The sequence below is a fragment of the Enoplosus armatus genome, chromosome 15 (assembly GCF_043641665.1).
Source record: "Enoplosus armatus isolate fEnoArm2 chromosome 15, fEnoArm2.hap1, whole genome shotgun sequence".
In the NCBI taxonomy this organism is placed as follows: domain Eukaryota; kingdom Metazoa; phylum Chordata; class Actinopteri; order Centrarchiformes; family Enoplosidae; genus Enoplosus; species Enoplosus armatus.
In genome coordinates this window covers 15,658,107-15,683,156 of record NC_092194.1, presented here as the reverse complement: position 1 = coordinate 15,683,156, position 25,050 = coordinate 15,658,107, and the positions used below count along the sequence as shown (strand labels likewise).

The window sequence follows — 25,050 nt, the reverse complement described above, 5'->3', positions numbered from 1 at the left end:
CCACTCAGAGGCAGTGCTGACTCAAGCTGATGGAGTGAAGAGGATATTTCTGTCTTTCTAGTAGACCAGTGTAGTGAAGGTCATCCTGCTGCAGTATTTTATTGTAAAGCTGATGGGTTGGGTCAAAACAGGGAAACATTCACTACCTTGTATCCAGCAGTGGAAGAAGCAGTAAAAGTCCTGCATTCAAAATTGTACTTAGTCAAAAGTACATATGAATTTTCAACAAAATGTTCAGTATAAAACAGTCAAATGTACTCACAGCATCGCTCAAAAAGTACTCACTATGCGGGTAGAATGGCCTCTGTTAGTATTATAGTGTAATCATTTATTAATATTATTGATACATTAACGTGTAAGGAAGATTTTCATATTATTGAAAACACCAGCAGTGTGTAAAGTAGTTAAAATCTGAAATGGGCCATTCTGCATAGTACTTTTACTTTTGGTACTTGAAGTATATTTTGATGCTGAATGCATTACTTTTACTTGTAGCAGAGTATTTCTACAATGTGGTATTGCTACTGTATACTTCTGTGGTTTCTCTATCATTCCCTACAAGTGTTGTTTAATCTGTGTGATTTTTTTATTCCAATAAAAATGATGAAGTTGAACTGGAAATAGAGAGAGACAACACAGGGGGGCGTGTCAGCTGTCACTGGTCACATGACCCGGAATATGTGGGGCTTAATTCCTGTGTTGAACTGCTCCCAGCTGCTGAAGCTCTGTCCTTCGCAGTGCAAACCCTCCGTCTGCCCCATCACGACCCCCGCGCCCCGGGCGGACTCTCCTCACCGCACCATGTCAGGTAAGACTCACCGGGGCTCCGCCGACACTCGCAGCCGCCCCACTGACACCGGAACACGGCCACTCCGGACCGGACCGGACCTGCGCGAACTGAATTCTCCCGACATATTTTATTAAACAGCTGCAGAAAACACCAACTGCAGCACTCACTGCTGTTCACATGGACAGATATGAGGCGGTGGGTTTTAATCGTTAGTGCGGTCACTACTGTGGTCATTTGAAGGGCTGCGATGTGTTTAATTTGACGAGTTGCTGCGGCGGTTTGGACCAGAGTGAAGCTGTCGGTCGACAGAAAGAGCACTTCCGGTTACGATTTTCACAGTAACAAAATGTGAAACTTTGCTCTACTCTTAACAGTTTTGATTATACTGAATACTTTTTTAAGCCAATACAAATATCAACATTTGAGAGTTAAAAAACACAGATAATGATATGCCACATAAACACATAAAGATCCCTCAAATGTGGTTATTAAAAATTGTCTTGTAACTTATGAGCCAAATTTACAGCAGTATCAATATATCTAACAAGATAATATTGACCGATATTGGTCTAATGTTGAGGTCTGACAGCCAAAGTAAAGAGTGAAGTCAAAGTGGAGGTGTAGAAATGTGTGGTGGAAATGTAGTATTGTGACACTGCACACCTTGGTGTGGAAATTGGAAATTACTTACATTGCATTACCAACATTGATGATTTCTCCATGTAAATAACATAGTTTAGCACAAAGACTGACAACCAGCTGCTGGCTGTAGCTTCATATTTACAGTACGCTTGACAAGAAAGTGAATAAGCATGTTTCCTTAAATTCTGATATATTCCTTTAAGGTGACAGCTGCGTTATTACATAATCTTAAGGCCCTGAAATAAAATCCAGTTATCTAGCTATTATTTCAGTTTAGTTTGCAATTACATGGTGCATATTTCTGAATATATTTGAGCTTAATAAAATTAATTAATTAAAAACTTAAAATTTACCTTATTCAGTCAGAAAATTAATCAGCAACAGTTTTGATAAGTGATTAATTAGTAAGGGAACTTAAACGTTTTTCCAACTTCTGAAATGTGAATATTTGCTGTTTTTCTTTTATGATAGTACGTTTAATGTCTTTTAATTTTAAATGGTTGGTCGGACAAAAACAAGCAATTTCACCTTGGGCTTTGGGTATTTTCCACAATTTTCTAGACCTATTTCTTGACCAAGTGATTACTTGAGAAAATTATTGGCAGATAAATTGATAATGAAAATATTAATTACAGCCCCATTACTAATACACACAATACAATGCATGTCATGATACTGCCCTTTTATCACTTTAACAGTGTCTTGTGCACACCTGTTGAAAAAAAGTACAACTTCTATCAGACTTTAAAGCTGCTCCAAATATCTAAAACTTGACCCAGTACTTTAGTTAAACTTTATTCCATAGCTCATGTAGGCTTTTATTTTGTAAAGAAGACACTATTAACTTCCGGGGTTAGTGTGGGGTCTTTAATTAACTTGACTAGTTTCTCAGTGCCTACGTGCAGTGTGTGGCCTAGAAGTTTTTTTTTTTCTAATATTATAAGAGGCCTATCATAGTGTCACACCTTTTATAGTATATTACTATTAATGTGGTCCTTAGAACAAAATCACTAGAAAAGTTACTCCATGATAAAGGATTGATAACCATAACCATATGGGGAAAAAAGCATCATAATAACATGAAATTACATACAGGAAGCAAAGCTTATATGTTCTTAATGGACTCTTAACATGTCATCTCTATGCATTTTATTTGCATGCAACAATACATTTGACATACATTTTCCCAGATTATTCATGAATTTACTACTACTACTTTATTTTTTTTAAAGTGCACTCACTCCACACCATTATTGCCATTAACTAACATCTGATTTACCAGAATGTGTTATTCACATATATCCGTCGTCACACTTTTAAAGCACGTCAGACCCGGAGGTGTAATAGGTCATATGGTTGTATGTAGCTGCAGATAACTCTGTGGGAACACAACACATGCTTCCTGTACGGCCTCGTAGGCGAGACAGGCCTTACGCTCTTTTGATTGTCACTTTATAGTTCCTTGAAACAGACCCTAGCAACCGTGCAGCCCTGCCCCTCCGATCAGGTTTCCCAGAAGCCCCTTGCAACACACACAAACATTCAGCTTGATGAAGACTGCTGGCTCTGGGCCTACTTTCACTCAAGCAGCAACACAGTGTTGATGTTGTTAATGTATTCATGGGGGCACTCATCAGACACTGGACTTCAGACAATAGGCCTGCAGATGAATTGGACATACTGGTGCTGGTGCAGTGGTTTATGCAGTACAGTTTGGTCCTTGTTTGTTATGGAGGAAATGTGGAAAGAGATGCCTTGATTTTAATGTAGTTTACTGTCAAATTAAGAGACAGAAACAGCAAGTTTATGGTTGAAAGTCACTTTAATAGCAAGTGAGTATATAAATGTTCAAAAAAGCTTGACAGTATATCATCTTTTGAGGTATTAATAACAGAGAAAATGGTGTATTTATATAACTGGTGTCAGTTTGTTCATCATAATCACCCGCATGATAAATAGGTCACCCATTACTGTAACACTATTGCACATAAGATAAGCCTGACAACAACAGCAGTGTGCAGGAGAGTCGGGGAAACACCAGGAGTTCTCATAAGTAACGTTTTCATTAACCCTATCAGTCCTGCACGTGAACCGACTGGTGTATCTCACTGTCAACATGTCAACGGCCTTGGTCCTTGTGAGCTAAATGAATCATCATGCTTGGTTGTAACCCCTCCTTGCTTGGTGTTATGGCGATCTGAGCAACACATGAGCATTAAAGTTTGGCTGTATCCCATTGTCCTTAATGGGGGAAGAGGCTGTAAAGAGTTCAGTGTCATTTATTGGTTATGATGCTTTTATAAACTACCTGACTCCTCTATGAAAGGTCAGTGGCACGGTTTGACTGGAGTGGACGGATGTTGTTGGACTTTATCAATTTTCGTCTGTGTTATTTAAGTTATGAGGCTGCTGTGCGTCTGTAGTTGCTGTCTTTTTTTTTTTTTTTACAAAAAAGAAAAATCACAGATTTCACTGATTACGTTGGTTACTGTTTTGCAATGAACTAGGTTATTCTGATAATGATGATGTACAATTTTTAAGCTAATAAGAGACTTTAAGAGGAAGATAAATAGAAGTGAGACGTAAATGCAGTTGTTGATGTGGGACTGAAAAGGTTTTACGACAAAATAGACATGAAGTAATTACACTAATATAATAACAGGCCAATCTGATTTGGCTGACGAGTGTGTGTGTTTCTCCGAGCAGACCAAGCTTTTGTGACGCTGGCCACAAATGACAGCTACGCCAAGGGAGCGATGGTTCTCGGCCAGTCGTTACGAAACCACAACACAACCAGGAAACTGGTCGCACTCATAGGACCTCATGTTGCAGAACCTTGCAGGTAACACACATCTTTAGCCATTATTCTGACACAAATGATATCCAACACACACACACTGACATAAATCGTACTGTCTTGTGTTGCAGAGATGCTCTACGCTCCATTTTTGACGAGGTGCGCGTGGTGGACGTTATGGACTCGGGCGATGCTGCTCATCTATCCCTGATGAAGCGTCCGGACCTGGGAGTAACATTCACCAAACTGCACTGCTGGACTCTCACACACTATAGCAAGTGTGTGTTCATGGACGCAGACACATTGGTGAGAAAATAAAAACATGACAACAGCAGGAAAGAAACACTGTGGCAATGAAAATGACTGACTGACTATAGTGAAATATCAGAGGAGAGAGATTGCGCTGTTACTAGAGTAAATTAAATATTGAATCAATTATTTTCTTTCTGTTTGACATATAAAAAGAGAACCTATTCTATATTTTAGTGTGTGTTTCCACTACATTTCTGCCTCAGACTTCTGCATTTTCACAGCAGACGACTATTGTGGAAATATTGATGAATGAAACTCGGTGTATCTGAGTAAGTAAATGACATTTATTTGAATGTATTCAGGTGCTGTCAAATATAGATGAACTCTTCGAGAGAGAGGAACTATCTGCAGCGCCAGATCCTGGTTGGCCAGACTGTTTCAACTCCGGTGTGTTCGTCTTCACACCGTCCAATGAGACGCACGAGAAGCTGCTCACGTTCTGCAGTGAAAACGGCAGCTTTGATGGTGAGACCCGAGTGCTTTTTATCTCTTTTATTTTTCTGTCCTTCAAAGGCTCACTAGAAGAAGAACAACGTCAATGTGTTAGTGACTTTTTTATAGCCAAGCAGCAATCATCATGACTGAGTGTTAGCCTACCTGTCAAGGCAGCCACGCCCCCAAACATACCCCTCTATAAGCCTTAATGTCAAAACACACAGAAGAAGTAAAATTAGCTATGTAACGTTGTTTTCTCAAAGTTCATGCCTACAAACATTGGTATTTAGCATGAAAAGTTGGGCTTTTTCCCCATAAAACTCCATACAGTGTTTTTGAAGCCAGCATTTTGTGGTCATTACTAGAGCCCTAGGTACTGGTGCACTGGTACCACCAGACTGAAGTTACAAGAGAGGGACTTGAAGTGTCACTTAAGTATATGATTTCACATTTCCACTGTGGCTCAGCCTAAAGAAAATCAACTGTAGGTGTTATCGCAATAGCAAAGTAAATAAATGATGCAATTAATCTCCCGTTCCTGCAACCCTTCTCTCTCTCTCTCTCTACACACTCCCTCATGTCCTAATCTCAACCCTGACTTGGTGTAACCTCATCCTCACACTGCCAGCTCACCCCTGCTCTTTTGTCTGCCGTTAACACTGTGTCACATACATCTTGCCATCTGTTTGCGAGCGTCTGCATGCATTTCGCCATACGTTGTCATTCACTGTGTGCAGCATCGTCTCTCAGCGTTGTCAACACTCCTTTGCAGTTTCTATTTATACATGTCAGAAAGGACACTACGGTCTGTGGGAATGTACAGAATGTGTGTGTGGTGTTGACCATTCAGGTATGTACGGTGTGTGACTGGATTTCAACAGCCAGAGAAGAGAGGTCAGATGTGGTAAATGTGTGTATCTTAACATGCCAAACCAGAGCAACTAATTTCGCTCTACTTCAGCTGAAATTATGTCTAGAACTACTTTTCTGAGTGTATTTGTGTGTGTGTGTCCATGTCTGCAGGTGGAGATCAGGGTGTTCTCAACAGTTTCTTTAACACCTGGGCGACGGCAGATATTTCCAAACACCTTCCCTTCATCTACAACCTCAGCAGTATCGCCATCTACTCCTACCTGCCAGCTTTCAAACAGTTAGTACACACACACACACACACACACACACACATGATCAATGCATCCAGGGTTTCTTCATATGTTCATGTGTAGCTGACTTATTGCCCTGATTCTGTAGCTTTCCTTGTGAAACTTCAGGGTGTTAGGAGGCATAAAGCTTATCCAAGGTCAGTTCAAAGGTTGTGTATTTGTGTGTCTGTGGGTGGGTGTTGAATTACAAGAAGCTGCTGAAACTTGGGGCAAGCACAGCACACATTCTGCCACAAACTGCCTCAAAGAAGATGAGCTGCTGGAGCTACACTCTCTGTATACTTTCTGTTTTATTTAAGTCTGTATTGTACGTTGAGGAGCTTGATTCAGTAAGTATCAAAGGAAAATTCCCAGGTTATTACAATGTGGGTAAGGAACATGGCAACATCACTAAAAAGAAGCCGTATCATATAGGTTTTAAACAAATCCTCAGGTTAGCCAAATGTATTTGGAAGAGAAAACAGAGGTGGACGTTAAAATTAGTACCCAAACTGTTGGTTGTAAACATCAATCACAGTTTACGGACCGACATCCTGGTTCAGATTTACCCAACTTTTACTACAGTCATTTTGGGTGCACACACTTTCAGATTGACCTCCAAGTTACGTGATTTAGACCACTCTTGTTTCTTGCCCCATTGGACTTTGTAGTAGCGATATCACTGTGTTCCTGGGGCCCGCTTCACAAAAGCCATCTGCAAGCACTGCTTACGTGCAGATTGCAAATGGTGGCAGCATCCCGTTTCACAAATAATTACCGCTTGCAAGTTGCAGATAAATTTGTCTTGTCTTCAAATTAACACTAGAAGAAATTTTACATGTTGGGCCTCTGGATGAATTTGCGGTTACAATGTTTTTATGACCAATGGAAATGATGGCCAAACATACGAAAGTAAGACCCAAATTGTAGTAAACTGGAGCTTTTAAGCTAATATTCTCTCACACTCTTTCCTGCCGTCTTATGCCGTCTTTGCCTGCTGTGTTTTCACAGGTACGGCCGCGAAGCCAAGGTGGTGCACTTCCTGGGCAAGGTGAAGCCATGGAACCACTCCTACGATGCTCAGAGGGGCGAGGTTAAAGGTCACTCCCTGTCCCCTGACTTGTGCCAGCTGCACCCTGACTACCTGCTCATGTGGTGGCAGCTGTACGCCAAATCTGTGATGCCTTTACTGCAGCAGGCCTACGGGGACACGCCCTTCAGCAGCGGCTTCGTAGAGACGGACAAGGATGTAAGTCAGCGGTCGTGGTGTTTGAGTGTATGTGTAAAAGATGAATGTTTGGCTCAAGGTGTGGTTGTGGTGGGTGTGCATGTGTTGAAACATATATATAACAATGTGTGTGATTGTGTGTTTAGCCTGTTGCATAATCGTCATATCCTGACTGTGTTGAAACCTTTGATTTCTAGGTATGAACCCTGTTTTCTGTGGGACGCATTTAAAATGTGTAAATCTATCATGGTGTAGTTCCACATATTCAAGCTTTTTTTTTTTTTGGCTCCCTCTAAATTCCAGATAAAAATGTTGGCTAGGTCTGGCTGTCACAGTAACAAGAGAAAGTCAATTGGTTCCACATTCCTCAGCACCAATCTGTTGCCAAAAGTTGCGTTTGTTGCTGCTGGTATTTCCAGTCGTTTCAGTCGTGTCATGACTGTATAAGTAGCTTGCTGTTGTCCGTGAAACACGCAGGGTGCCAGGCTCCAACAAGTGTTCAGCACTTCACAGGAAGTTGCCACGCTGTCTGTTGTAACAGGGAAGCAGTGAAATAGCCAAAACGGATGGCTGCCAAAACCTGCAGCTTTGCAATTGCCCGAAGCTGTGCCATCTTGTGTCACACTGACAAGTTTATACAGGAAAGCACTCTGGCTTTGTGGAAAAAAGGTTTTATGTCTTTACTGGCTCTCTCTGAAGTCTTTCTGTATACCAAGTGAACCTTGACATTTCTTTTAAAGTGACACTATACCACTTTTGTCGAACAGCAGCCAATAGTGGCAATTAAAGGATATTAATTAAAGTCACTTAATTTCCAAAAATTTGCTTTAAAGACATAATTCTTTAGCCACCTGACTAAGACCGAGTGGAAATCAGTGAACTTACTCAGTATTGTTATGCAGCAATATCTGTCTATCTAACTTATTGCTAGCCACCATAAGCTACCGGTCATACCAGACCAGGTTTGGCTGTATTGAAGTGTATTGAAGGACATAACTGTATGTTGTATTACCTATTAATTACATTTTTCCATTTGTAAGAAGAAGGTTTTGTTCATTTTTCTTTTAAAATGTACATAGTCGAGCTTTAAAGTCCCCCTCCACTCAAAATGTCATGCGGAAGCTTAAAGTCTCCAGTACACACACACTGAGAATGGACTTTTCAGTGAAACGAAACTGATTTGCATATTTATAGGATTATTATTCTGGATTTTTTCAGTGAGGAATGAGGAGTAGAAGTAATTTTTAACAAGGTTATTGAATTTTTTTTGTGGAAAAAAAAAACTTACATAACAGAAACATCTTATTTTTGTTTTAGAAATAGTATGTCTGGCAATGAATTTTTTAATCTGGTTCATCTTGTACTCTCTGTTAATGTGCTTTCTACTCACTAGAGCCATTATGTTTTGATTGGTGTTGATTATTGAGTGTACATCTACTGTGGGGAGCCAAACCTGTCTTTTTCTTCACGTTAGGATGAAGAACTTTCATCAACTCTTATCTGCCGCAAGTGTGTTGCAAAATGTCTTGTTTGTACTTTGACTCTTCTGACGAAACACCTGCAAGTACTGATTGTGTCCTAATGTTAGAAAAGAGCAAGTCCAGCCGAGCATGGCTGAATGTGGGAAAACCGGTCCTTATAAAGCATTGCTCCATTTCCTTTTAATGATTCATTCATTCTCTCCCTCTCTCTGTCTGTCACGCAGAGTGAGCTTCACGAGGATGTGAGAGAGCAGCCGGAGTCCTTTGCTCCTCCTCCCCAGAAGGTTTCATCAGAGGAAAGGAAGCAGCGCTGGGAAGCCGGCCAGATCGACTACATGGGTGACGACTCCTTCGCCAACATCGAGCGAAAGCTCGACTCCTTCTTGAAGTAGCGGCCAGGCGAGGAAGCGTGACGGACAGAGAGAGCACCAGTTGAAGCTCTGTGTGTGGGTGGAGATTTAAGCACTGCTCAGCCAATCACAGGGGCTTGATTAGCAGGTGACTGGATGAAGGCCTCTGTGCAACTTTCAGCCTCACTCCCTGCACCCTGTCAGTGTGTGTGCGAATGACAGAGTATAAGTTTGACACAATTCCCATGCACACAAATTTGACATTTTGACATATGCTCATTCGCTTTCTTGCAGAAAGTTAGATGTGAAGATTGATACCACACACGTCTGTATTGTAAATATAAAGCTAGCGCCAGCAACTGGCTCTCTTAGCTTAGCATAAAGACTGGAAACAGGTAGCCCTATCTGTGAACCTCAGTACTGCGCAATTTACTCCGTAATTTGGTCACAAAGCGGACGTTTGAAAACCTCAGGGGAAAAAATAAACATCTTATATCTTCAAAGATATTTGCGCAGTCTCACAGATGTTACAAATGCCTTTAACAAATAAATAATGAAATGTGAATCCAGTGTTTAAATCCAATATTTCCACTGACTGCACCACTCCGTTCTTCCTCTGCTGCGTCATGGCAGGCTGAGGGACACAGAATGCATAAATGTTGGTTTCAACCCAGGCCAACATTTCATAATTCCAGGCAGACAGTAAACAGATGTGAGAAAAACTGTGGAGCTGCAATTTGTTGCTGAGGTAAAAAAAAAAAAATGTTGTGACCCAACAAAACGTAGCAAATGTTTATTTAAATGGAAACAGTGGTGCGTTGAACACCGTTTTGTGTTGCAACTATGGCAGCTGAGTAGGCCATTCTTTGCGTTCTTTTCAAAACGTCTTCTAATGGCTTCAATTGTTGCATGCAACAAGCTGCAGTGGACGCATTTGAGAAGGACTTTAGTTGGATCCATTGTGCGCTGCCTTTTTTAAAAGGCGGGGTTTATATACATGTCGTTGCTGATTGGGTTACACCTCTTACACACCCACCACCGAGAGAAAATGTACCTCAAAGTCACACCGTTTTGCGGAAACATGTCGCGCACCCCTGAAACCGTAGCAAACCGGTGCACACCGTCTCCGCTGGTTGCCTAGCAACTAGTCAATTAGCAATTAGGGAGCTTTATCTGTGCTGTTAGGTGGATTTTGTCACGTTTGGACAGAGCAAGGCTAGCTTTTTACCTATTTCAGTCTTTGTGCAAGGCGGTAGCTTCACCATACAGACACGAGTAGTATAATCTTCTCATCCAACTCTCGGGAAGCAAGCAAATAAGCGTGCTTCCCAAAAATGTCAGACTATTCTTTTAAGTGTTCTTGTGCATCTGATGGAGATGGATTCATAGTCCTGAGTCTTCCTAACCTGCGAAAACTTCCAGAAACAGCACAAACTGAGAAAATGGCTGTGGGCAAAGCCTCTGTGCTGAAGGGAAATCAATGTTTAAAAGTCGTTTCTCCATTTTACCACAACTCCCATCCTGCAACAAGTCTCTTTATCTAAACCACTATGAAGCAGATATGCAGCAACTGGCTCACTTCCCTCTTACTGCTCTCCTGTTCAGCCATTTATGAAAGTCTCGCTTTATTCAGTGTTCACCTCACCAGGGTATATAGATAAACATCCCTAATCTGTGCCTCTGACACTCACCAGCTCCCTGTGACTTCAGCTTTCTAATGTCTGGTATTGTGTTAGGGCCAGGGCCTGTTGTGTTGTATTTGTATTTGCATGGCACAGAGTTAAAACATGGGTCAGTGGTGAAGTACTTCCACTAACATCCTAAAGTGATGTTGACAGTCAGTTTTGTATGTATTTGTGTGCTCCCCAGACATCTGTCATCTGTATGCGTGCCCTGCATGTTATGTCCCTGCCAGACCCACATCAGTATCTTTGTGCCATGACGTGCTTCATCACTTCCTGTCTGTAGTGTTACCAGCTGCCTTATTACCATTCACTGTTTACAAAACCTCACTTACTGTAACTGCTGCTAGTAGCACAACAAATTGAACTTTGTTGAGTCCGTCCTTTCCTGTTGCCAATACCTCCTTTACTTCACTCCAGCTGTGTGCCCTTAAACTAAACTATAATCCGTAGCTCCTAACAGTAAGAATAATACTCCTCCCTCCATTAAACACACCCCTACCAGAAGCTGGCAAGAAAAGTCCATAAGCGATTTCGATAATTTTGACAGCCTGCTAAAACCTGAATATGCATGAGTGTGCAAGTGGAACGTAATTATAGTGACATCGGATAATGCAGGTCTGTCCTGTTCCCCCAGCTGTTAACTGTACGTCCCTGTTGAAGCGCTAATAAATAACTGGTGAAAAATTACTTTTTATCCATCCCTTCTGTCATGAGTTTTATTTTCTTTATGCTCTATGCAATATTGATTGAATATAGGGCAGCAATTAATGTTTAGTCTATGAAATGTCACAAAATAGTGAAAAAGTTCTGAGAGCCCGAGTTGACGTACTTAAATGTCTTGTTTTGTCTGACCAGTGACATTACAGAAAAGCAGCAAATATGAGACGCAATGAGAAAACTTAAATGATTATCAAAACTGACTAACTGATTAATTGTATCAGCTGTAATCATGTAGTAATCTGATCATTTTCCCTTTAATTTCACGTTTTTGACAGAAAAACGCAGAAGTTCAGCAAGCTGCTCTATGTCCAATATCAGTAGTCTGCATTTCTTCGATCCAGAGATGGCGAACAAAAATTCAACATACAGAACATCTTAATCTTCACGGCTGTTAAATTTTGCTTATTGACAACTCAGGAGTTAAGCATAAGGTATATTACTTTCCTTATTATTAGTTTACCGCAAATCAAGACAAGCTAGTGCATCACAACTGAACAAAAACGAAAGCTTGTATCAGTATCAAAACCTTAATCATTCAGTAGAAGTAGAAATTAAACGGATCATTAATTAACATAGAACATTAATGATCAACTATAAAATAAAAATATAAACTTTAAGAAATTTGAACATCGACAATGTGTGCAAAAAGTCTCTGCAACCCTTCAGATGTGAACTGTGAGACCCCAAAGAAGAACAGTTAACTGTCAGTTCAAAGGTCACGATCAGACATCTACAGCTCCATCAGAGCTTTGATGTCATCAATGCGAGATGTTTTCCTATCAGTGTTTGTGGAGCCAAAAGCCTTCTCCACCAGGTCCTGCTTCTGCCTCTGGATCTTCATCATGCTCTCCTCCACTGAATCTTTCACAATGAACTGCAACACACACACACACACACACACACACACACAATTAAAACATAGATACAAGCAAAATGTTCCAGTTAGTGATCTTTCTCGCTCTCTAGTATGAACTTGTGGACTATCCACATAGCATTTAACCTAAGAATATAATATAATATATACACATAATAACTAATTTTAAATCTGAAGAAATCACTTTCATCACCAGGTACCTGAACAGGGATTTGTCTTGGTGACAACATAAAGCACATTCAGATTTCTAGTCTTCACAGTGTAAAATTGACGCAGTAGGTGATGAAATGTGATGCCTTGCCACAAATAAGAAATGCAGTCCTAGTTTTCTGACCTTTGTGACGGCGACTTTCCTCTTCTGTCCCAGACGGTGGCAGCGGTCGATACACTGCTCCTCAGTAGCAGGGTTCCATGCCTAAAACACACAGTTTACAAACATTTTATCATTTAATATTTTTGATCTCATCTGCATGGTTTCTTGTGATCAATTTAGTTCGTACATGATGGCCGAAACGAAGGTCACACAACAGTCATATATGGCATTTAATCTTCTTCCCTGCTTCACTTGTGGCGGAGGTGGTCTCTGTTTGAGGCGAGGTGGCCCACCTCCACTGTAAAACCCTGCAGAAAATCTTAATCCATAACAAAATCTGAATATATTCAATACAACTTTGTCACTGTCACACTATCCCAATGTGGCAAAAATGCCATATAAACAATCATAAAAACCAACCAGTTTACCACGAATCAAGTTTTACATTTTCAAGTGCCAGTAAACTTGCAGTGACAACGTACTGTATGTTGCCATACAGTAAATCAGCTCACAAACTTTTGTATGTGGCCTCATGCAAAATCCCTTCAGCGTGTACAACCTGATACACAAAATCAACCGTGGTGGTACGTGTGAATGTGCCAGAATCGGTACTTACAGGGTCCATGAGGAAAACACGAGAGGCGGCTGTCAAGTTAAGCCCCACCCCTCCAGCTTTGAGTGACAGAAGCATGATGGCAGGGCTGTCAGCTGCAGAGCTCTGAAACTCCTGGATGACCTGAGTCCTCTTCTTTTGGCTCATGGTGCCGTCCAAACGCACAAAACTGAAACCATGCTCTCTGGTGAAGAGGAGGGAGGACAATAATGCCAAGAGACAAGTCATAAAATAACATAAATTAATTAATTCAAATTAATTGAATCTAGAAATTATCTACTCAAGAGCTGCTGGTGCACTGCTAACAGATCTCTAGACCTCTAAAACAGACTTCTGAAAATCCTGAACCTCTACTGTGAATGTGTGTATTACCTGAGTGGACTCTCCAGTATGGTGAGGAAGCGTGTAAACTGAGAGACAACCAAACACTTAATGCTGCTGTCTTCACATCGCAGCCTGAGCAGGTTTCCCATCAGTGCCTGCACCTGCAGAGACAAAAACAGACTTCAAAGGAGGAACAACACAGCTCTCACATGGTGGCATACGATTCCATCACTGTCACGCTGCTGAAGCATACTTTTTGAGTGACTTCTGAGTCAAGAACTGAGGAAAGAGTCACAAAAAGCACCAGGATCAGAAAAGCCACTAAAACAATGGGTAATAAGTTGAAACTCCAGTCATTCCAATACACCTCACACTTGAGGCCTTTTGAAGCCCTGCCAGGTATGTAATGAATGAATAAATCAAGGCAATTTTGTATTTGAGCATTTCATTCTCCACTGAGACCTTAAAAAAAGAAAGTTGAAAGGAATGAATGTAGGAGAAGACTAAAATGATTTGTAGCCAACTTAAAGTGATTTTGCACAGCACCAGACATCTTGCAGAAGTCCAAGTCTAGCACATTTCCTTTTAAGGTTTAAAAAAATAGTGTGTTTTTACTATTTTTATCCACAGTTGATTCTGCAGCCTCAGAGTGTGCAGTGTACCTTAGAGCTTTTCCTCCACTTCTCAGAGTTTGTACTGTTCTCTTCCTCAATTTCCTCCTGTGGAAACTCCACCAGTTCACTGGACTTGATCTCACTTCGACAGAGAGGACAGCGCGCCGCTTCCTATGCACAGACACAGACGAATAGAGCATAGAGAAAAGATCACTTAATGATTAGCCTTTTAAGTTAACTGTCAAATGAGAATTAAATTACAAATCCCTGCTGTCTGCTGAGGGCAGCACATGTACCTGCTTGGTGCTGAGAACCTGGGCGATGCAGGGCCGGCAGTAAACGTGGGCACAGTGTGTAATGACGGGCAGACGGACCGAGTCCAGACACACAGAGCACTCCTCGTCTGAGCCGCTGGCCAACACCAACCGCAGCTTCTCTATCAGACGCTCTCGCAGTTCTGCAGGCGTCGCTGCAGCACCTACAGACAAGACATTTGACACATTTACATGTGAAAATAATGACAGACGAAAGAAATCTTCTTCAAACATGTATTGAGGCCGTAGCTACAATTGAGGACATAGACGTCATGTCTTCTCAGGACTGTCTGGGCATGAAGAGAAAACGCTCTCAGTAAATTGTTTCTCTCGGTCTCATGATAACTTACGGCAGGACAATTTACACTTCAATGGCAGCAGGTCACGTGCTTCACAATATCTGATCTCAGCAATTTGAAGGAGGTCTAATCAGCCAGAAAATATTTTAACAGGAGCAATCTTTAAACACAAAACCTGTATAGAAAATGATTCTGCAAACGGCCCAGAAGTGAACCTAGGTATCAGAATTTATTTTCCAATAATAAAAAGTCTAATATATCAACCAAATACAAAAATCATTAGAAATCTCCAGAAAGCCTGTTTGCATATCAAGTGATCCCAGCGTACAAAAGCTATACTCTATTCAGTCACATTAGTCTCATATCACACTGCAGGTTTTACCCAGGTCTGAGGAGGTTTTTGCCAGCAGGTCAGGGTGGCAGCAGAGCTGTCGAAGCCTCATCAGGATGGCCAACACATCAGCATAATTCCTCAAGACTGTCCCTTCAGCTACGTATCTACACACACACACACACACACAATTAAGACAACTTAAACACAGCGATATGCAACAGCTCAACAGCTGTATGTTCTGTTAAAATGGCCTCATACGCTAACTAACTCTTTATCTGTTGCTGATCAGTTTTATGACGTGATTGATCTAGTCAAACATGCATCCACATACACACACACAAACACACACACACACACACAAACACACCTGCTGATGGTGTTTCTTCCCTCATTGCGTGCCAGCTCGTACTCCTCTCTCTCTGGCTGGCTCAGCTCCACCTGCTCCACACATACTGTCTTCTCAGGCAGAGACACCAGGGGGCGCCCATTCACCTCACTGCTCTTTGTCCGCCGCAGGGTGATGCACTTCACCAGGGTCTGAAGGTTGCTGGGCACAGAATCAATTGGCTGAGTTTATTCAGGTATGACGTCTGATTATCATTAATACAATATGACAAATGCTAAAATATCAGCCAAAATTACAAACTTTCATCCAACACTTACTCAGGGTTTTACACTCAGCATAGTTTGTTAACACATATAGTTAGCAACTGCTCTGATATAATCAATTACAGGAGAACTTTTCAATGTTATTTGTAAGAATGTCACAACTTAGATGCCTGATACATTATTTATATATACATAAAATTTAAACTAGAAGAATTTGGACTATAAAACCAATTCTGTTTGTTAATTAACTAGCAAGAGCAGCAACCAATAAGAAGTAAGTCCGTCATCATCTCCAACAGCTGTGATTAACTTCTTCTGAGAATAAGTCATGTCAAATTTATTTACATCAGCCAAAACCAAATTAGGCTGAAAGGGCTTTACAATCTCTACAACATATTACACACTCAGCTATAATTTCACTCAGACTGACTGTATCACTGTTATCTCAGACTGTACCACTACTCACTAACAGTAAATAGCACCCCCTGGAGTATTATAGCTACATTGCAGCAGCGTAATTTAATGTATCTGTGAGCACTCACTGCAGGCCGGCCCTGTCTCCTTGAGTAGCAGGTCTCTGGATCACCCTGTTCCACCACTCTCTCACATCGAAGGGCTTCAGACGCAGGAAGGCCAGCAGCATCCACAGGTCCTTCACGCTGTTCTGGATAGGAGTACCTGAAGGGAAGGGAAGAATGAACACACAAACGTTTGATGACAGTCTTAATACTGAGACATTATCTGTGTGTACTTGTTAATGTCCCTCAAATAGTCAGTCAAAAGGAGTATTTGTGGTGGACACTATGGATAAAAGTACTATTGTGACATAATCTCTTCATCTTGATACTTATATTACGATAAGTATTCAAAATCACATGGTAAAAAGTTTAAACTCATGTTCAACCCATTAAGTCAAAACTTTTTTGAGTTTTAGTACAAAAATGAAATTAAAAATAAAAAAGTACATAAAATCTTTTTCATTTAAAAAAAACGATTACATGGGAGATGACGAACAACAATAAATTATCAACCAGCACAAGTATGTTTGTGTATTTATATGTTGGACTGTGTGTGTGTGTGTTAAGTTGCAGGTGTACCTGACAAGATCCAGCGCCTCTGAGCTTTAAGGTCGAGCACAGCCTTACTCATCTGTGCATTGGGGTTTCTTATGATGTGTCCTTCGTCCAGCACAACCCTCAGCCAATTGATCCCATGGAGGGGACTCTTATTCTGAAAGGGAAACAAACACATTATATTTGTTATTAAAGGGGTATTTCACCTCTGGAAAGATGGTCTTTTCAAAAAACTGGGCTGTCTAAGCAGTATGTATTTTTGAAAATGGTGCAACATGAGAAAAAAGGGCTGTGGTATTCCCTTTTGCTCAAAAGGTAGAAAACCTACAACAACCAGAATTCACTGGGCCTGTTGCCTTCCAAGGCCACTCGCAGGCCGCTGAAGTGTAAACTTCCCTAACTCCTACAAACAGCCAGTCAGAGTTACTAAGTAACTCCACTTCTGTTTCCATTGGTGCACATTTACCGCAGTGGTACCACCAGTTGTCCCTGGCACGGGGCAGCTCTTCCCTCACCAGCTGGCGGTGCTTGACTCTTGGCTGTGGCGGCCTCTTCCTCCTCCATACACCGTAATTCCTCAGCACTATATTGTGGCACCTGAATGTCAGATTCCAGCATTACACTATTAAAATCATTTTCTGCCTGTGGTTCTGATTCCAGCATCTGTTCTAACCAGTTGATTTTGGACAGGATGTTTTGATCCGACTGTCCGTGGAGGCGGGCATACAAAAAATGCAGAGGCACAATCTGTAGTTCGAACCCTGGGTCCCTGGGTGTGGGCAACATGGAGGGAAGTTAAACATTGTTCATTTCCATATACTTCCCACACTGTAATGATACAATGCAGGTAAAAAAAATCCCTAACGTTTCCCTTTAAAAGAGAAGCTAATTATCTCTATCTAAGTGCACATCTCTCAACTGAATATTGACATGACTGAAACATACAGTCCAGGTTCAGGACAGACTTTCATTTGAAGATATTGCTTATCAAAGTAAATGAATGCACAGTCCACACCACCGCAGTGTCTCCCATGTTTTCTTTTCTGTGTGAACACCTTGGTTCACCTTACAGACATACATGTGACCTGTCTACACTCACCCCAAAGTCGGCAGAGAGGACGTTGTAGGTGGTGATCACCACGTCCTGCGAGGACAGAAACTTCTTGCTCCTGTTGCGCTCTGAGCCATAATACAGATACACGTTTAGCTTCACGTTAGCACGCACATGCTGCTCAAACTGGTCCTGCACACACACACACACACACACACAGGATAGAGGAAGGAAACATGACACATGCGGACCTCAGGGATTGAAAAGTAGCATTGAATGTGGCACTTTTGGCTGGTCACATGTTAATCTTTCACTTGCTGTTCAATGTGGCCCTGCTCTGTAACGGTATACAGTTTTGTTTTTTACCAGGAGCAGCAAACAAGCTTCCCTTTCATTTTACCCACCTATACTTGTCACCGAGCTAATTAGCAGGACAGTACGTAAATACAGTTCAGTGGCAGAAAGAGTCCTTTTGTGTGTGTTTTGTTGCTGTATTCCTACCAGCCAGTTGCTGAGCACCGAGAGCGGAGAAATGATGAGAGTCGCTCTAGCTGATAAGTCATCTGCACTTTCAGGGATGCAGGATTCCACACCTGCACATACAAAAAGGTACACAAACATCTCCAACGTCACTACATACAACATTTTTTTCACTAATTTAATAGAGTATGTGAAACAGAAAACGCCAGGTAAAATAATACTGTTGGAACTCACTCAGTTTGGGAGTGGCCTTCTTGGCAGTTTTCTTCTTCTTTGAGCCTGATGCTGAGCCACCCAGTGCTGCAGCAAAGTCCAGATCCTCCAGCAACACTGGGGCCTCTGCACAGTAAGCATACAGATTCATGCTTTAGTTCATTGGAAACGGTGATAATAAAGTTATACGACCCAAACAGCAGCATTGAGAATTCACTGGTCTTTTCAAGAAGGTTCCCTGTCAAGCTATGTTACGTAGTGCCTTCAACATGCACATATTTTGACAAATACAAAGTTTACTGGGTTTGTACCTTTACTGGGCTTTCGCTTGGCGGCTTTCATCTTTCCTTTGCTCGTACCTGTGAAGTCAGGTAAAAATGTATGTAAGATATAAAATCCATGGAAGAAGACAAAGACGTGTAAACAGCGTGAACAGAAATTTAAAAGTTAAAAGGTGATATGTGCGGAGATGACAATCAATTCTTACTTTTATCTGACGTGTCCACTATCTCCACTACATCTGGCGAATCAACAGAGATCACCTCCACCTGAGGACTGACCCACACAGGAGCATATCAGGTTATGTAAGAAGAAACTTGAGTGATTCATGTGAAGTGTGTAAGTCATTGGAATAAAATACAGAAAGCAAAACCAGCTAAATGAATAACACCACTGATGGCACCAAACACTATTACATTTTACAGAACAGGTGTGCACGTGTATAGACTGACAGAAAAATGTATGGAGATATGTCCAGATGCTGTAATTTGCATTTTTACTTTTACACATGATTAAATTACGCAGTGACAATATAATCTGAGCATGCCAAATTCATTTAATCCCACTTACAGGTCTGAGCCTAGAGAACCAGCTGCTGCATCAGTCACTCCATCTCCTGCACTGCTGCTTCCTGAAACAAAAGTCGCCACAGAGAGATAAAGGAAGATTGAACATGAGGCAGATCTGCAGCAGCTAATTTATTGAAAGCTGTTGAAAGATTACCTTCCAGTTTGAAGGCCATCTGTGGTTTAGTTTTGGCTTTGAAAGGTGAAGACTGCACCTCCTGCACACATGTAAACAAACATTTAAAAAAGGTTGAACACAAGTCATTCAGACTGCATATTGATTGAAAAGAACACATTTACACTCAGCTACACTTACACATTTTTCCACAGGCAGAGGCTTTCCTTTGTGGAAATTGGTGAGTATCAGAGCAATGGTTGTCAGAGTTTTTCCCTGGAAAACACAAACAGGAGTTTTAGTGTTAATTCATATCTGCTTAGCCTGTCATTGTAGTAAATGTGGAAGAAAGTAGCTCTGATGGGAGCCATTTTATCTTTCCTTTGTTTAACTGGAGAAAACATCACATTAACCTGCCTGAATTTGGCCAGCAACTAACCAAACATCACATCATGAGTTAATGTATAAATTAACTTGCAATTCACTCCTTTTAACTGTAATACTACATCCCATGACACATCCCAATGTGTGTGTGTTACTCACCAGTCCCATGTCATCTGCCAGTATTCCCCCACGAACTCTTTCTGGTATTTCTTTGGCAGAGAAACACGTGAGGCTGTTATAGTACAGATCGCCTCTCTTCTCCCAAAATGGCGGCAGCACAGATTTGTTTTCTCGAGCACACATCCAGGACAACGCCTGCTTCTGGTGAGGCAGGAGAGGAGTACCCACACACTGCAGAGAAAGAGAGATGCATGTTCACATTAACACTGCACTAAGACATTGATAGACATACAAGGCAACAACTATTTTTCAGGGTGCAAGAAGGTGACATCTCAGAGGTGAGAGGCAGTTTCTCCAGAAAACTGCAGCAAGAAAGAGAAGGTAGAAAGGAAGAAGTAATAATTTTAGGTCAAAGACATGCACGTTTTGCTGATGCTTGTATCCGCTGTGCCCTACAGTGTGTTCAATATTAGAATAAGCTTCAATTTCTAAATCAGAAGCATCACAAATGACCAGTAGCAAAGAGTCCAAGCTGAAGGGCTCTAATTATAATTATATAAAATTGACTTTTGGGCACTGTCTTCTATTTAAACAATAGTTAAAAAATAGTATTCAAACAATAAGAAAAAACATGCAATCATTAGACAGACAAACGGATGGATCAAATACACACCTCGGCTGCTTCTTTCTCTCCATCTTTACTCTCCTTCACGTCCTCAAACAGGTTGTCAAACGCATTCTTCAGCTGAAAAAAACAAGATGTGTACAACTGTTGACTAAAGCATTATTTAAGTCTGTTTCATTACATCAACAATGAATTCTCTAAGCACTAAAAAGCATTTTAGCATTTAGCTTTGACCACACACTGTGATCAAATAAGGAATAGTATAGGAAATGTTTACATTTTTGCTTCAATTAATGCCAAATATAAAACTGAATGTTGGTTAAACATCATGCTATACCGTTATACAATACATAAACTAAAGTTAAGTAGATTACCTCCTCTGCGGTTAGTGGGATGGTCAAACCTTTTTTAGACTGCAATGACCAAGCACCTTGACTGTTAGATGATTTCTGATTTGCACCTGAAATTAAAAACACAAGCATGCACACACACTAAACAAAGAGTGAAGTTACTGACAATGACTGAAAACTGATATTTTTAATGCAACAATGTCGGGCTACATGAATAAACTTGAGAGGTTTTCCATCAGGAGGCAAGTGAGATTGGACGGTTGAGGGTGTTTGCGTTTGTACCTGTTGTACTGCTTCCACCTGTGTTCAGCTTATATCCGCGACGTGCCATGCATTCAATCGCAGCATTTTTGCTCTCTTCTTTCCCCCAGAAGGACAGCATCACTGGCATGTTGAACGAGTTCTTCGTGCCCGAGTGTACCACCCTGACACATCAACAAAACAACGATATACACAAAATCACACACTGTTTTTATCCCACTGTTATCACGGTGGACCTGAGCTCATAGTTCAACAACATGTCAGCAGGGAATGACACTAACGGGCCTATGACAATCTACTCACCCCTCTACTTTAGCCAAATTGTTGTCCATGACGTAGGCCATAGCTGCTGCCAGCTCTCGCTTTATGTGACCCACTTGGTTGCCATAAACGTTGGCGACCATCACTGCATTTTGGTCGTATGGATTCTGGGGCTGTCGCACTAAACCGACCATTTCCCCTTTATTCACCTGTCCAGAGAGTAAAACACAGATGACTTCAAGGGTTCTCAACCTATATCTGCATTATGTGGCAATTCGTGGCAGTTCTGTTTTGTCCCCTTCGTGAATCAGTGCACTAGAGGAATAAGTGTAACCCTGATTGATCCTCACCACCCCTGTGTAGTATCTGAGGCCGACCACAGTGCCCTGCAGATGGCCAAACAGCACGCTGCCGTCTGCGTCCGGCTCCTCGGATGCTGCAGCTCTGATGGCCTGTGAGAGGGTCTCTGTGCTGGTCTCATGGCGGTCTGTGAAGAGGTCCACCTCACTGTACCTGTCCCAACCGAACCTCCACCGCCGGGAAAACATGACACCTGGAGCACACACACACACAAAGACAGGAAGAACTAGAATAACTAATAGAACTAATAGAGAGCAGCTTCAACTGACACCATGACCCACATAAAGCCTGTCCTTTGGGTGCTCAGAGGTGGAGCTGCAGGTTGTAACTACAGGGAGAGTTGAACCAGGTACCAACTTAACTAGCAGAAGACACATGGGTTAATATGCAGGAAACTAGCATATACGTATACCTTACACTGGGACTAGTTAACTAAATATTGCTGAATAGCAAAGCCAGCTAACCAAGTGACAAGTCTGCCTGAGCCATTTAATGAATCTCAGCTACTGTACACTCGTCGCTTCATTACATAACCGTTAAGATAACGTATCCTAATGTTAGACAGTTAACATTAGTAAAGTAACATTACCGTTGACGCTGCTTGTAAGCTAATTTACATGTTTAACGTTAATCCTAACTGTAGTTTAGCGTGAATTGCTGCTTAGGTTGTTAGCTGGTCGTACGCGATCTTGTCTAGTAATGTGTATATGTAAGTAATCACAGACAGACAGTGTGTGATTTATCTGTAATTAACATTTCCGTACTGTTTTTCTTCCCCTCAGCGCTTGTCGACTTTTCAGAAAGGATTCTTGTTTGGCGTTTCGTTGCTGTTGCTGATGTTTGTGTCAAGTCAGCTTCAGTTAGTGTGCAACTTCCGGTACTAACCTTCAAAATACATTTTTATTTTGTGAGATTTTAGAATCCGAATCAGAATCAGAAATACTTTATTGGTCCCCGGGGGAATTTACACCCTAATATGCACCAATTATTATATATATATATAATATATATATATATATATTACAACTACAAATTGTTTGTTGTCTACACATTTGTTTATACCTTATTCATATTTATTAAAAATATAGTCACTGTTGTCATTTCACAGTTTGTAAATCCAGAGCAACTAACTCTAGAGACGCTGAAACTGGTTAAAAAGAGTTTAAGTCAAAAGACACTTCTATCATGTCTCCATGACTTGGATGTTGGTCATTTATTTTGGACAGCCCAGTGTATGAATATATGCAGCTGAAATGTGTTTTAAAAAATGCTACGTAGGGGCCTAACATAATAACACTGTTAATGTAACAGCTGAGTATTGGAATTTATATCCAGTACATTTTATTAGTTACAGATATCCAATTGAGATGTTATCTCTGTTATCTATCTGGCCCTGATGACACGTTTTGCACAACCAATTTAAAGTTTGAATTTAATTGAGATACAGTCTACTTTATAGCAACAATTACTAGATATATTGGTCGACAGAAAATTACATGGTAATAAATTAACTGTTACTTTTCAATCAAAAACGCAAAGCATATGCTGGTTCCAGCCTTCAAATGTTATCATTGTAAATTGAAAATCTTTAGGTTTTTGACTGTTCGTAGGACAAAGAAAGTCACCTTGAACTCTAGGACACTGTGATACATATATTTCACTATTTTCTGATATTTTATAGACAAAACAATTAAACATTTAATCAAGAAAATAACCAACACTTTATAAAAAATGTTTCTATTAGAAGATTAGATAGGTTTTATTCTGAAATGAAAGTCACCTTGTTTCCGGTGTTGTGTCCGTTTACTTATACAGCCCAAACAGGCAGCTGCAGTTTTTGCCAACTGCGTTTTACGCGCCCTTTGCGATTTGCCCAGTGAGCGCTACGGAAGCCGTGAATCTCCGATTCCCCGGATTGTTTCTACGACTTTCCGCTTCCTGTCTGCCAGGCTCCTCCCCGGGCCAAGCAAAGAGCCAGACTGAGGGTACTCGGGGAAAGAGACAGGAATAAAGTGTGTGTGTGATAAAAGACGATATCGTTTTTCACATCCCCAGGGACGTGTGTGAAATCTTAGCCTCAAATCTGGGTTTTAAACGGACTGAAAATCAACAGAGACGGGGCGGAGCTTCGGGAGTTTGGCCGGAGTGCGGTTGATAGTTTTGCGGTTGACAGCAACCGGTGAGTTTAGAGATTTGCTCATTCAACACAGTCAGTCAATCAGTCTTACATACACATTGCTTATTTGTTGATAGTTTGGTTACTACTAACTTTTTTTTGGCACAGGAAGTATTCAGACTTCTTCCATAATTGTTGAGGAGACACTCTTCCTGTCTCTTACGGGGATAAAAATAAAGTACAGCGGGCAAGAGATCCAGATCCTAGTGTTAGTGGGATTTGTGGCTCGCATTCTTTTTAATTTAACCCAAGTAATGACAGTATACAGGGACACTATAGTATTGTAATAACATGTGAGGTTGATACAAAACATCTGCAATAACAAGCCAATGGAGTCTGGTGTACTTCACTGAAATTGGCCCATAAATATCTGACTGGTAGTACAGAAGCTGATTTAATACAATGTAATTGAACTTCACAGCAATGTACAACATATGTCTATGTTTTCAGTGTGGTTTAATGGATATTTTTCAGCTCAGTCAGAACATATCGTACACGTTTCTTATTCATAGTACTTTTTGAGCAAGAGAAGCTGGCTTGGAGCATAAGCATTTAGAAGTACTCAGAAATGTATTGTTGTTGTAAAAAATGTCGCCTAAGTTTACTTGCTTACCACCTCTGCTACCTACTAGGTGTTTTATACCTGTAAACAGAACTGCAGTTACCACTGAGGAAACCAGATTGATATTCCTGGCAGTGTGGAGAAGGCTTTAAATGGCATGTAGACCTTCATGTAGGGAGATAATATAATATAATAGAGCATTGTGGGTTTCACTGGGAGAGTTTGGGTTCTGGATTTGTAATATCTTGACCATGGCCTTGCCTGCAATCACTACACATGAGTGTATATTCTGTGACTG

At 41.0% G+C, this 25,050-nt stretch overlaps 2 protein-coding genes across 2 annotated transcripts; one reads left to right on the top strand and one right to left on the bottom strand.

Annotated features, from left to right (window-relative positions):
* Positions 1-678: 678 nt before the first annotated feature.
* On the top strand, positions 679-11,562 carry gyg1a (glycogenin 1a). Its single transcript, XM_070919933.1, has 7 exons — positions 679-808; positions 4,139-4,274; positions 4,361-4,535; positions 4,844-5,006; positions 6,000-6,126; positions 7,130-7,367; positions 9,052-11,562. The coding sequence occupies exons 1-7, from the start codon at positions 679-681 to the stop codon at positions 9,217-9,219; spliced, it is 1,137 nt and encodes a 378-aa protein (XP_070776034.1). The 3' UTR covers positions 9,220-11,562.
* A 120-nt stretch (positions 11,563-11,682) lies between these two features.
* hltf (helicase-like transcription factor) lies at positions 11,683-22,835 on the bottom strand. Its single transcript, XM_070919932.1, has 25 exons — positions 22,779-22,835; positions 22,005-22,207; positions 21,697-21,863; positions 21,415-21,557; positions 21,157-21,242; positions 20,831-20,902; positions 20,197-20,388; positions 19,855-19,929; positions 19,696-19,756; positions 19,543-19,603; positions 19,181-19,248; positions 19,005-19,052; positions 18,715-18,819; positions 18,502-18,593; positions 18,049-18,192; positions 16,974-17,106; positions 16,419-16,554; positions 15,635-15,814; positions 15,316-15,431; positions 14,617-14,798; positions 14,369-14,491; positions 13,755-13,867; positions 13,386-13,566; positions 12,791-12,871; positions 11,683-12,456 (listed from the first exon to the last, which is right to left on the bottom strand). Exons 2-25 carry the CDS (start codon positions 22,200-22,202, stop codon positions 12,313-12,315), a joined length of 2,901 nt encoding a protein of 966 aa, XP_070776033.1. The 5' UTR covers positions 22,203-22,207; positions 22,779-22,835; the 3' UTR covers positions 11,683-12,312.
* Positions 22,836-25,050: the final 2,215 nt, after the last annotated feature.

Excerpts from the sequence above, each read along its gene's own strand:
- gyg1a (XM_070919933.1), top strand. The coding sequence starts at position 679 with ATGTGGGGCTTAATTCCTGTGTTGAACTGCTCCCAGCTGCTGAAGCTC. Across the intron at positions 6,127-7,129 it reads TACCTGCCAGCTTTCAAACA|GTACGGCCGCGAAGCCAAGG; the intron begins GTTAGTACACAC and ends GTGTTTTCACAG. Across the intron at positions 7,368-9,051 it reads TCGTAGAGACGGACAAGGAT|AGTGAGCTTCACGAGGATGT; the intron begins GTAAGTCAGCGG and ends TCTGTCACGCAG.
- hltf (XM_070919932.1), bottom strand. The coding sequence starts at position 22,202 with ATGTTTTCCCGGCGGTGGAGGTTCGGTTGGGACAGGTACAGTGAGGTG. Across the intron at positions 16,555-16,973 it reads GAGGCGCTGGATCTTGTCAG|GTACTCCTATCCAGAACAGC; the intron begins GTACACCTGCAA and ends CCTTCCCTTCAG. Across the intron at positions 15,432-15,634 it reads GGAAGAAACACCATCAGCAG|ATACGTAGCTGAAGGGACAG; the intron begins GTGTGTTTGTGT and ends GTGTGTGTGTAG.